The 13,332-nt window shown below is 32.6% G+C and overlaps 1 protein-coding gene across 2 annotated transcripts in view; it reads right to left on the bottom strand.

The window, feature by feature from the left end:
* Nucleotides 1-11,099, bottom strand: part of LOC136042210 (sarcoplasmic calcium-binding protein 1-like) — a 28,141-nt gene extending 17,042 nt beyond the window's left edge. Inside the window, exons 1-3 of one of the 2 annotated variants that reach the window (XM_065727145.1) lie at nucleotides 10,961-11,099; nucleotides 6,916-6,975; nucleotides 2,296-2,462 (exon numbers count right to left, since the gene is read on the bottom strand). In XM_065727145.1, the coding sequence (XP_065583217.1) occupies nucleotides 2,296-2,462; nucleotides 6,916-6,967 (219 nt within the window). In that variant the 5' untranslated portion in view covers nucleotides 6,968-6,975; nucleotides 10,961-11,099. Of the gene's footprint in view, nucleotides 1-2,295; nucleotides 2,463-6,915; nucleotides 6,976-10,869; nucleotides 10,913-10,960 lie in introns of those variants that run through there. The other variant, XM_065727144.1, reaches the window with a different exon arrangement.
* Between the last annotated feature and the right edge of the window lie 2,233 nt (nucleotides 11,100-13,332).

Genomic DNA, 13,332 nt, shown 5'->3' with positions numbered 1-13,332 from the left:
ATGGTAATAGAACGTTTATTTTTCTCTTTTTCTTTTCTTTTCCCTTTTCGTTTCTTTTCTTTTTTAATTTTCCTCTCCTTTTTCGTATTGTTTTTATTTGTATGTGAACTGGGGTTGTAAGCCCAAACAAGCTTTGCTTCGGGCCAATTGCTTTTTTTTTATTCTTATTAATAAACCAATCTTTCTCTCTATAACTTGAAAAAACCTGGCTTTTGATGCGGTAAAACTAAAATTCGGTTCTTCAGTACCTGGGTATTGATACCAGATACCATTGGCTGGTGGCTTGAAAAAATACCCAATGAACGCGGTTATATATATATATATATATATATATATATATATATATATATATATATATATTGTTATGTATCCCCTGTGTAAATTATACTTTTAGCTTCAAATGAACAACAAATGTAGATGCTTATTTTGAAACACAGGAAAATCAGTAAAGCAATGAAGATTAGATAATAGTGACTCTCTGCACTCAGTGTGCCACTAACATCATTGCTTGTTAAAACTGTTGCCATAGGAAAACAGAAACTAAATATGTATTTAAAGTAAGATGAAAAGGGGTGCACAGATTCCCTGCTTTACTGCCGCTCTCATCCCCCCCAGGACAAAAGTACACTATTTTAAACCATTTTCTTGTACAAGGTATCAATGATTGTTCGATCTTATATGTGAGAGATGCTAGTTTTTCATCTATTTTATTTGCCAGTTTTCAAAACGGCACAGAATGAGCCAGCACCACTGAGAATTCAGATACGAAAAGCGCCGACCTAGCGCCGTAGCAAATGCCTCAATTTATTAAAAACCGTTCTTGGCCCAGAAGACGGAATATGGATTGTATTTCTCCATACCTAGTTGGAAGGGAGACCATTGTCTATATTATTAAATCACAGGGGGAGCATTCAGTAATTCAGGAATTTATTTCAGGGAGGGGCTGCAAATAAAGTAACAAGAAAAACAAAATGTCCACAATTTTTGGAAAAATGAAAGAATCATACATTTATTGTGACTAAAAAGGACAGAGGATCTTTCCTTGTGTATATGATTGTATTGTTGCTAGTCCTAACTTTCTTTAGATTGTGTTTTCAAACAGATTTCATAAAGTGTTAAATTCTCTGATTTTAAGTGGAAGTCGCTAAGAAATTTGATTTTCACCTTTGTACCGAATAAAATTATTATTTTTTTATTATTATCGGTTTTTGTGATAGAAAATGTTTAGAGAAACGGTTTAAGATGTTTTTTTTATTCTTTAGCATAATTCTTACTATTTGTAAAACCACTTTTTACAAAGTTGGTTGTGATTTTTCAATCAAGCGCTTTCTGACGAGAAGGAAGAGGCTTGAATGACAAGAAATTAGCATGAAAAGCCTTTAAGAACCAAAACTTCTTCCCAATTATTTTTGCTTAATTCAATATTTTTGTATTTTAGCCTTATACAAATAGAATCATTTCATTCCAGGCTTTCATTTTTTTTCTAATTTAAAGTTTCCCACCTTAAATATTCGTCCTTACGCTTGGATGTTGAACCTTGCTCAATTCCCAAAATTATACTGGGGATTTCATCACACAGTGATTCAAAATTATAAAGGATCCATTTTTTTTTCTAATTTAAAAAGCCACGCCTTAAACCTTCACCCTGATTGGTCTATTATATTTATTGCGGCTGAAAGCTGAACCTTGCTCAACTCAAAAATTATACATGGGATTTCACCATACAATGATTCAAAATCAGGGATCCATTTTTTCTTGTTTAAAAAACCACGCCTTAAACCTTCACCCTGATTGGTCTATTATATTTATTATCTATTATATTTATTACGGCTGAAAGCTGAACCTTGCTCAACTCCCAAAATTATACTGGGGATTTCATCACACAATTATTCAAAATCAGGGATCCATTTTTTCTAGTTTAAGAAACCACGCCTTAAACCCTCACCCTGATTGGTCTATTATACTTATTGCGGCTGAAAGCTGAACCTTGCTCAACTCCCAAAATTATACAGGGGATTTCATCACACAATGATTCAAAATCAGGGATCCATTTTTTCATGTTTAAAAGTCACGCCTTAAACCTTCACCCTGATTGGTCTATTATATTTATTACGGCTGAAAGCTGGACCTTGCTCAACTCCCAATATTACACAAGAGATGCATTATTGGCGCTGTTGTCGTAACTAATTTGATGTTATCCACAAAGTGTGGCTGTGGTGTCACCCGGTCATAAGCGAAATATCAATGTTAGTAAATATTCTAGTAAAAATATTGTCAATAAAGCTTAGGGCATACCCTATCAAAGTCACAGAGCTCTGCAATTTTGTCCCAAAGATCCATGTAGAGCTTCGTGTTGGTTTTTTGTCTTGTCGCTTCGAGTGTTCCCTTTCCTTCTAATACTGTAGAACGGAAAGCCATGGATTCAAAATCATTCTTGTCCAAAAAGCCATTGTTGTCAACATCTGCAAAATAAGTTTTAATTTAATATGAGAGGCACAACAGTATATATAGTGTATATATATAATGTATACCATAAGACTTTCGAGAACATAACAACATGTGGATGGGTCGCAACAAGAGTAAAACTCGTGGGAAGAACTGAACACTGAGATATGACGATTAATCGTAGATAATCCACAGTCCGTAAAACAAATATTTTTTTTAAATTAATGGCATAATTGAATGATATAATTAACAACAGATTTGTAGTTTAAGGTTCATGTTCTATGATATTTAATTACCTGGATGTTTCTTGTTCACAGGACTTGCCTTAGGATTATTACAAAAAAAAACTGCGATTTTCTAGATTTTACAAATGATAAAAGGTAAAAACAACAGGAATTATACTAAAACAGTGACGTTTTATTAGACGAATATTTCGGCTCTATATCTAAGAGCCGTCGTTAGAAAAGCAAATAGATAAAAATAAAACTAGACTTACAATGCTATAATTGACAATTAAAACTAAACCATAGCTATAAAACAGTAGTAACATACTACTTGAAAGAAGTTCCACAAGGAGCTATCAAAAAAAAAAAAAAAAAAAAAAAAAAAAAAAAAAAAAAAAGAAAGTTTATCCACATAAAAGCAAATCAGAAGCTAGGTTTTAATGTAACTTTTGTTTTTTTGGTAGCTAACCTTGAAATTTTTCTTTTTACATTATAGATTTGGGAATATATATATATTTATATATATATATATATATATATATATATATATATATATATATATATATATATATATATATATCCAGGATCATTTCATGTACATGGCAAGAAATATGAGAAACTTCCCATTTTATAGATGGATCCTTGAGGGCTTTTATGTATGTTGAATATCATTACATAGTTCCCCTCTTAATATCGCACTTTCCTTGGGGCAGCTTATCTTGTATTTTTAAATAATGCCAGTTTTGGTTGTTACAAGGTTAGAATATATGGTTTTGGATAATACTACGTTCCTTTCAGCGTAGTCACCATAAATAATCAAAATTAATCAATTATTAGAGTAAAAGTAACCTTTTTTATTAGAATTTTCATATTTGGATTTATAAAATGATATTCCAAATTTTCATGGACATACAGAAAAGTGACATACAGAAAACTTGATTAAAGGGGAGGGAGGATCTTTTCTCTTCGTATAAATTCAGGGTACTTCCGCATTAGCCAGTACACACTCTAGAAGTTCACTTATAAGTTTGTTGTGATTTCTTAGGAGACGAACTGGTTACACAGCCATAATACTCATTTAGCTTGCAACCTATAGTGACAGAAGATAGTGTCAGACCATGGTTTGTTCAAATTAAGATTTGGGTTTTTTCTACCAGTAGTTTTCACTATACTCTTACTACTACTCTTGTAGTTCCCATAATTCTGTTAATGAAATATTATGTTTTCATCATATTTTGGTCTATTTCATTAGGATTAACCTAAGTTCACTTCTCGAGTGTGTACTGACAAGTACCAATTTTTTTCTCCAGTCTAGCAATACCATTTTTATACCTATCGTAAACAATCTAAAATTTTGAATTGCTAAGCATATTGAGCCCCTCTTTTTTGGGAAAGCCTCCAATTTATTTCACAGGGCAATGCATCGGCTAAAGTTCCTAGTGTGATTGTTTACAACTTTGCGGTCAAATATAAATTTAATTTTACGGAATTTAACTCCAAATTATTTCCGTTCTAATAATTCTGTTGTCTCTCAACTGTTATTCGCGGCATTAACATTCTAAAAAAAAAAGTGTGGTCTCACAATTTTGCGGAAACGATATTTATATCGCAGGACCATTTATGTGGTCACTGAAACGTGATATATAAATAGAATAAAACCATTTTCTTGCTTTGAATTCAAATATATAGCCGATTTAACTTTAGACAAAGGACTGAAAAATCTGTCAAGTCGGTTGAAAATGATATGCTGCAGTCAACTGAGGAATTTGTTTCTGGTTTGAGAAGAGGAAATTATCTTTATCCGTTTACCCTACCAAAAAAATTGTATTAATTTGTGCTTCTATCAAAATATTTTCTTCTCCGACTTTTTAAATACCGCTAGACACTGGCTGAAAAAAAGGGCCGCTAAGGTTTGATGTCGATAGTTCTCCGATTGGTGACGAAGTCGCAAGATTCATTAAGCGACGTCTTCATCATTGCTTTTTCAGGTGATTAAATGAATAAAAAACATGTTCTTTCAACTGAAAGTAAGGAGCAGTAAAACTTAAAACGAACAGAAATTATTACGTATATGAGGCGGCTCGCACCCTAGTCAATACCTTGCTCTTTACGTTAAAGTTCGAATTTTGTTCTAATTCTCTGAAAATAACCCCGGAATCACAAAGGCCGTTTAATGAGAATAGATAGCTCTTTTGAAAGTACTAAAAAATTATTAGCGTAAAGAGCGAGGTATTGACCAGGGGGTGAGCCAAATCATATACGTAATAATTTCTGTTCGTTTTAAGTTTTAATATTGCTCTTTACTTTCAGTTGAAAAAACTAGTTTTCTTGTTTAATTTCTGATCATTTTTTAAATAATTCTGGGAAAAACGACGCCCCCTTCAATGAAATTCCCTTCCCCCCTAAAAACATCTTCCATGGAAAGATCCTCCCATGTAACCCCCTCCTTACCCCAGCCAGAAAAAATTCCTCCTGAAAACGTCTTGGTACTTCCCAATAACCAATACTATGTGTAAACAATGGGCAAAGTTCATAACTTGCAGCCCTTCCCCGGGGACTGTGGGGGATTAAGTCCTCCTCAAAGACATTATTAGATTTTTGACTATGCTGAACAAAATGGCTATCTCAAAATTTGAACCCGGTGATTTTGGGGGAAAATGAGTGGGGGAGGGGGCCCAGCTATCCTCCAATTTTGGTCACTTAAAGAGTGCACTAGAACTTTTAATGTCCATTCAAATGAGCCCTCTCACGATATTCTAGGATCACTGGATTGATACATCACCCTTGGAAAAAAACAATAACATAGAAACACGTATCCGTGAATTTTCTTCTGGCAAAAAAACCTACAAAATTCCACCTTTTTGCCGATGGGAGCTTCAAATTTGTACAGTAGGGTACTCTGATGCGCTAAATCTGATGGTGTAATTTTCATTAGGATCCTTTGAATTTTAGGGGGTTTTTCCCCCGATTTTCGAAAATAAGGCAAATATTCTCAGCCTTGTAACATTTGATGGGTAAGACTAAACTTGATGAAATATATATATCTGAAATGAGCATCAGAATTTGATTCTTTTGTCGTATATATTTGTGACAAAATTGCGTTTTTTAGAGTTTCGCTTGTTATTGAGCCGGGTCACTCTCTACTTACAGTTCGTTACCACGAACTGTTTGATGTAACCGTATCGTTTTGCTTTTTTCCGACAGCTTCAATCTTATAGACTCAAAAGGCAAATAAAGCTTATTTGAAGCATTTTTTTTTAAGTCACTTTCGATGAAAAAAGTTGTTTTTACTGTTCTGCTTCGCCTGATAAAGGCATAGTAAAGATAAGGCTTTACGCGAAGCATAGAGCATGACTAAATATATGTTTCGATGTGCTCTTTTTTTCGTAATCTATGCTTTCTGTAGTCTGTGCCTCTTTTTGTTCCGTTTTCCCCAGGGTTGATTGCATCAAACCAGCCATTGCTGAATCTTGGGAGAGGATATGTTTGAACAGAAATTCCACAAATCCCTTCTTTTAGGAAACGAAACATACTGCACGTCCAGAAACGTGTCATTTTCTGCGTTTATTTTACGCAATGCATGAGTTATTGCCCAAAGAAGTCAAAAATGTCAGGAAACACACATTCCTCGATAGCCAATCAATTGGTTATGGTCTAAAACCTTAATTTGAGATTATCCAAACTATGTAAAGATGTAAATTGTATCTGAGCATTGTTATCATAACCATGGTGTCTCTTTTTTTCTTTTATTTTTCCCAGAGGTAATGTAAAGGATTTAAGGCTGTACAAAATAATTTGGGGCTTCACAACACCTAAGAAAAATAAGAATTCAGGTCCAGAAACAGCGTTTGTACCAGACACAGGTATTTTTACCTAAAATTTATATAACTGTTTGCGTGTAAAATTGTCAATAATCAGGTCTTTTCTACACGTGCTCCACAAAAAAAAATTATCAGAGTTTTTTTTTAACATAAACTGTTTACTTGAATTTAATAATGTAAAATTTATATAAACTACATATTTGATATTACAACTATGTTTTATATTTATGTAAAATATAGAATTTATAACTCAAGGTTGAACATGGATACTTAGTTATTTGTACCAGAAACAGATATTTACACCAAATATTTTTATAATTATTGTATTTATGTGTAAAACTATCAATAATCATGTCTTTTTTTCATATTCCCCTCCCAAAACAATATTGTCAGAACTTTTTTTCTAGCATAAACTGTTTACTTACCATAGATGTATCTGACAATGAAGCGGACACGGTTATCCCAGTTGTTTGCCATTTTATATTCTGGAAAAAAATGAAATAAAGAAAATTTCGGTTAAATATCAGGGGTGTTAATATAATAGGGGGGGAGAAATTGGGGTATTCAAATAAATAAAAAATGAAACAAAATCATGAACATAAATTTATTAACAGAATAAAACTAAATAAATAATATAAATGAAATATATTTTTTAATTTATAAACAAAAATAATAATAAAATACAAGAAAAAATTCTTATTAAATCATTTTTAATAAGAATCGTTAATTATTTTAAACTATTAAATTATTTTCTAACATCCCCAGGGGTGTTCAAAATTCGATATAATAGATTCTGAAACTTCGATTTATTTTGAATGGAGTCAATTTTAAAGAGAATTTAGCCAATACATTTAAAAAAGATGATTTTTTAGCCACGAATGCAACACCATAATTAAAAAATTCATTGCACCCTCTTTTCACCTTAAAATTTTGCAAAAATTCCCTTTAAAGCTCAAGATGTTTCAATTTGTCGTAAAATACTTTATGGAACAAAATGTAAATAAAGAGTAACCATGTTAAAATGTTGCCGAAACTCTAAAAGCAGAATCATATTGGAAAAAATATCCATAATACACTGATTCCAAATATGCAAAAGTTCAGTTAATTTGAAGATACCCCCAAAATTAAGAATCTAAGGAAGAATAATTTTTCGCTTAGGTCGTCGTAACGAAAATAAACGACACATAACAAACTTTTTTGGAAATGAGTTTTAAAAAGGGAAGATATTTGTATAGTGCTTTTTTTTCTATCTGGAAAAGATTACCTGCCTCATTGATGGTAGAAAAAACGATCTATCCCAAGGAAAAAAAATGCATTAATTTACGCATAATATGAAATACTTTTCAAAAATAGATTTAAAGTAAGATTTATTTCGCAATTTTAGGCAAAATATTTGGCAAAAATATAGTTTATTTGGCATTTATGTATCAGATAATTCATACCCATTCAAGTAATTCCTAGTTTGCACTGTGACTGTACTATCGCGACTGAAATTCATGATATTCAAACAAAATGATTTTAAAAATGGGAAGATATGTTTTGAGTAGACATTTTTGTAGTCGGAAAAGCGTATCCCTGTCTTAGGTGGTGGAAAAATGGTGATGGATCTATCTCAATGGTGGTGGTAGGTGGTGGATCTATCTCAAGTAAAAACTGCATTAATTTTCGCTTAATATGAAATACTTTTCAAAAGTAAAGTTAAACTAAGGTAGATTTGGCATTTATAGGCAAAAGTTTGGTATATTTTGGGTTCAAAAATAGGGTTTATTTGGCATTTATGTATAAGATAATCCACACCCAATTGAATTTATTACTAGTTTCCACCGTGACTATATCATCACGACTGGTATTCTTACATGATTCCTTCATGCATATGTTTAGCTGCGCTTGCATGCTAGACTACGTGCCAGGCTAATATCTCATGAATTCAGGAAAGTCCAGCACATTATTCAGGAAAGTCTTATTCAGGAAAGTCTAGCACAGAGTTGCCACCACTAGTGATTTATAACTATTTCTAGTGATTTTTTTTATATTGCCAAAACAAAAAACACTAGATTTGTATATAAATTACTAGATTTAAAAAAAAAAACAACACTAAATCAACCGGAAAATTACTAAGATATAGTAGTTATTTTACACCAGGTGACAACCCTGGTCTAGCTGGACCTGCATTTGACCACAACTTAGGTAGTCATAAATTTCCTACGATCGAGGAAGCACACTTAATGAGGATGAAACATTATATATGTTGCCTAAATAAACATTTTTGATTTTTATGTGCGTGATTCCAAAGACGCGAGGCATATTAAATAAAATTGCAAAATAGTCAGATTCAATATTTAAGCTTTTAGGGATTAGGGCGTCCAAGTTCTAAGACATGGTGCTCTGACCATGCCCCCTTACATTTCAAACTTTTAGGTTAGGTTTCATTTTGCATGCAGGCCCCCTATAATTAACCCCCGACCCCTCCTAATGTGTAAATATAGAGCCCAATTATATATATATCCTATCTCCAAAGAGTCTCAGTTGTGTCAACCCGTGTAGCTGTAAATTGAATCAAACAATTATTTTAGGAGCTCAAAGACGCAGACAGCAATATTGTGTGTGGACACGTTTCGTCAAAAACCACGCCTGAAAAATCAGACAAAATTAAGCAAAAAACATGCGTCACCGAAGCACCTCTGAAGGTATAACTTTCTTTTGAAGCCACGACTAACTTTAGGAGTCATGATACTGTTAATGTTTAAATTATTTGAATGAAAAGTTTTTTCAAGCAAAAGTAATTAGCTTTTAATATTTGTCTTGGCGGTCCTATGCGGCAACACTGACGAAAATGTAAGACTGCTCTAAAAAATTCTTGAAATTCCTACGATATCATAAAAATTCGTATTTTATTGAGTTTCGAATTTCGAACGAGAAATTAAAAGGATTAACTGCCAAAAAGTGCTCAGGAAATCCTTAATTTAGGTAGTTTCAATTAAGTCCAAGTAAAAAAAAAGAAGAAAAAAGCCAAAAACAAGGTTAGCCAAAAAAGTGTCATATCCCTTTTTATACTATTTAATAACCATGAAGCTATTTAAAATATTGACTTTTTTTTACTTTGACTCTTATTTGCATAATGAACAAAAATATAAACTATTACAGGTATAAATCACTACCATAGGGAAAAATATTAATTTTGCTAACGCGTAGTGGTTAACTACAAAAAAAAAAATTCCTAAATGTATCCTAAATTAACAATGATAATAAAAAAAACCTAAATAATTATTCCTAGAAGTATCCTAGAATAATTAAAATAATAACAAAATAGAAAAAAAAGAAAAAAACACAATCACTTTGTCTCAAACACCCCCAGGGTAACCACCATCCCAGTAAAACTCCATCTACCCTAAACCCTTCAACCCGCTCCTTCCTCCAGTCCTATAACCCACTCCAGTCTCACTCCGAAAATAAAAACAAAAAAAAAAATAATTCCTCAATTAACACTCTTTTAATCATGAATCAATGGCTGCTAATAATTACCGCTTAATTAGTAATTACTAAATGATAATATTAGTTATAAGTTTTAATAAATGGAGTAATTGATGAACACTTCTAACGGTAAATTCTAAGGATAGTCAGTTTTATTTTAGGCCAATACTAACCAATAAATTACAACCCCGCCCCTTTTCTAACGGAATAAACAGCATCTTGACAAAATTTTATCTATTATAGGAAATACTGCAAAAAGGTGTAACTGTTGAACTATCGTTTTTTTGTAAATTCAGCCTTATAAGAATTTATAGTTATCTTCTAAAGCAAAATTCTGGGTTCCCCAAAATTCTAGTTATCTTCTCTTATCAGAGAGTGTGCTGCAGAACTCAAAGAGTTTTAGTAATCAGTAATTACTGGTTATTACCTTTAGTCTGAAATTCCAGATAAACACAAATTTAGCCCCTAACATCTTAATACACTGAAAATCGGTTATAAATTTGTGTTGTCCGGTTTTTCGGAACAAACATAATAAGGAATAGAATATGTCAAGGGTTTCAATTCACTATTCTCGAAGGAGGGGGGAGCTAAAATCTACTTTTCAAAATCAAGAGGGTCTTTGATGGGTTTCTTTATTTTTAATGAAAATATCAACAAAAGATTTCTCAGTGAAAATACCAAAAAAGGTGTTTTGGAAGATTTGGGGATGGGGGTAAGAAAACCTACGCTGGACATTCCCCCTTCTTTTCAATTCATGGGTCTGGTTCTGTCTACTCGGTGTAAATCTTAATGAAATAATACTACAATTATGCTAGTATTTTCTACTCTAAATTGAATGAAATCCACTATTGAAACACGAAGACACTCAACCACAATCCCTGAAATAAATGCACTGAACAAATCTCAACTGTGGTAAGCTCTTTGCCACGCTTCCATGGTAAATCCAGGCTATTTGAATGAAATTTTTTCACTACTGATAACCTCGGTCCTTAATCTCACCTTTATGAAGTTCTACAGCACAAAGGGACCGACACTTCGCTTACTCGGGCGACTGTCGAAGCTCTACTAGCACTGAAGTTCTTTGGTTTTCTGTGTCTCCCTTTATACCGGAGCAGGAGTCTCTACACTGTGCTAAAAGTAACAAAGACAGGCATGCCTGGATTGCAGTACAGCTCAAAACAGGTGTCTCAGTTCATTTTAATGATATGAAAGATAATGAAGTCCACAGAAATTATTTTACAGTTTTGCGAACTTACCAGACATAGTAGAAATATTCTCTTTATTGTCGCCAAAAATTGTTATAAAATGTTTTTTGGCATTTAAGAAAGAAATATAGCTAATGAGAAATGGATTTTGTTTTATAGGTGTCAAGTCAAAACATGTACAGGTTCTAATGGTTTTCGAATAAATAATAATAACAAAAATTATACGCATACTGGGGATGAATCCACTATTTATGAAGAATTGCCACTTGCCCTATAAATTTTTTCTCTCTTTTTTTGAAGTGACAGCCTTTATCGAATCTGATTAACTGAAAATTGCCGATGCTGATGAATCTGTATTAGCCTTTACTGCTATTTGTTCTTATTAATATTTACCATCAGGTGGATTTTATTGGGGTTTACATTGTATCTATTGTATTTCTATTACAGGATTTATTCATAATGAAGATGCTCCCTAGCCTGTCGAAGTTGTGGGGAAGACATACGAGTCACTTACTCAGCGAAAATGGTCACTTAGAGAGAAAAAAAGAATAAAAGAATTATAATTAAATATATTAGATAAATTAAATAGATTAAATAAACCCAATGGAAGCCCTATAATGAAAAGAGGCAAAAAAAAATTTCAAGCTCCTTCAACCTCCGAGCTGACTCAGGCATCAAAATCCACCCGTTATGACTCACCATTACAAGTTAGAAATTTGACTTTATAAAAGCAGTAAAAAAGATTTAAATATGACTATTTGTGTCAGAAAGACAATTATTCTGATAAGAGGTAAAAGACGGGGGAACACTTAGTGGCAAAGGGAGGTCACCATAAAGCTGAAAAAAAGAAAAAGATATAAACGAAAGAATGTAGCCTATAGTGACTCAGGGGCAGATCAAGAGCAAAATCTTGGGAGGGGGCCCAATGTGACAAAGGACCCAATAAGTGACCAAATCGACAAATTTATTCTAAAAATGACTGAAAAACAAGGAAAGTGGGTGCCAGAAAATCTTGGGGAATGGCGGGGTCTCCCTCACCCCTGGATAATTCAGTGTAGCGGTTTGACATCAAGTAAAGGGAAAACTCCTGAACGATCAGTTTCCTGAATGAGTTTTTTAAGCTTTATAGTAAACGTAAAAAAGTTTTTTGTTCTTTTTTTAAAGAGAAAGAAATATTGATATTCATACTATCCAGTAGTAAGAAACATAAAACAGGATCAAGCAGTGTAAACAAATTCCTTATGATTTTGAAATTTTATATTTATTTTTTCCTTCGATTTTGGTTTTTTCTTTGGTACTTATCTTTTATAGCGACCCCACTCAAGAAGTGAAGTTAGGTCAACCCGAATGAAATATACCAAAACAAGATGAAAATATAATTTCTTAGAAAAAAATTTATGCTATATATTTGCACATTAGGGGAGGGGGGATAAAATATAGAGGGTCTGCATGGAAAATGTGTTACCTAAAATTATTCTCCGTATTATGAAATAAGAATTGATTTCTAACTTCACGTTGTCCAAATAGTTCACCCTCAACCCTCATAACGTGCAAATTTATAGTTCAAATTATATTAGTCTAATGTGTTCTGTAAACCGCCACTCTTTTTTCATTGAGCGTAAGCTAATTATCTCTTAATACAGGCAGGTGGAGCCAGTTTTTTCTACAGTATGACACAGAGAATTTTGAGTGAGGTCGGGATAATAGACAATTACATTCTCTTTTGTTAATGCTCCCTGTTCTCTATTATTAGGTTGGGATTTCAGTTAATCACTCAATTATAATTATTTAAATAAATTGAAACGAGAAATGGATACATTCTTAGGGGGTGGTATGCTAGTAGTAGAAGCAGTAGTAGTTTACTTTTTATTCACAAAAAGTAAGAACAACACTGTGGAGTATGAACGACAATAAAATGAAAACAAACAATAAAAGACTAAACAACAACAAAAATAGAACAAATGCTAAGGAACAAAAGAAAAATCAATTAGCCTACTCTGAAAGTGGAAAAATTCCAAAAGATGGTCATACTAAGGAATAAAATTTGAAGTTTCCATGCATAGAATTTCGTTAAAATGGTTTGTACTTGTCAGTTAATAGAAACATACCCAAAAAGTGAAGTTAGGTTAATCTTAATGAAAAATAACAAAATATCGTGATAAAATA

The sequence above is a fragment of the Artemia franciscana genome, unplaced genomic scaffold (genome assembly GCF_032884065.1).
Source record: "Artemia franciscana unplaced genomic scaffold, ASM3288406v1 PGA_scaffold_75, whole genome shotgun sequence".
NCBI lineage: Eukaryota > Metazoa > Arthropoda > Branchiopoda > Anostraca > Artemiidae > Artemia > Artemia franciscana.
Note: the sequence above shows the minus strand (reverse complement) of the source record. Positions and strands in the feature narration are given on the sequence as shown.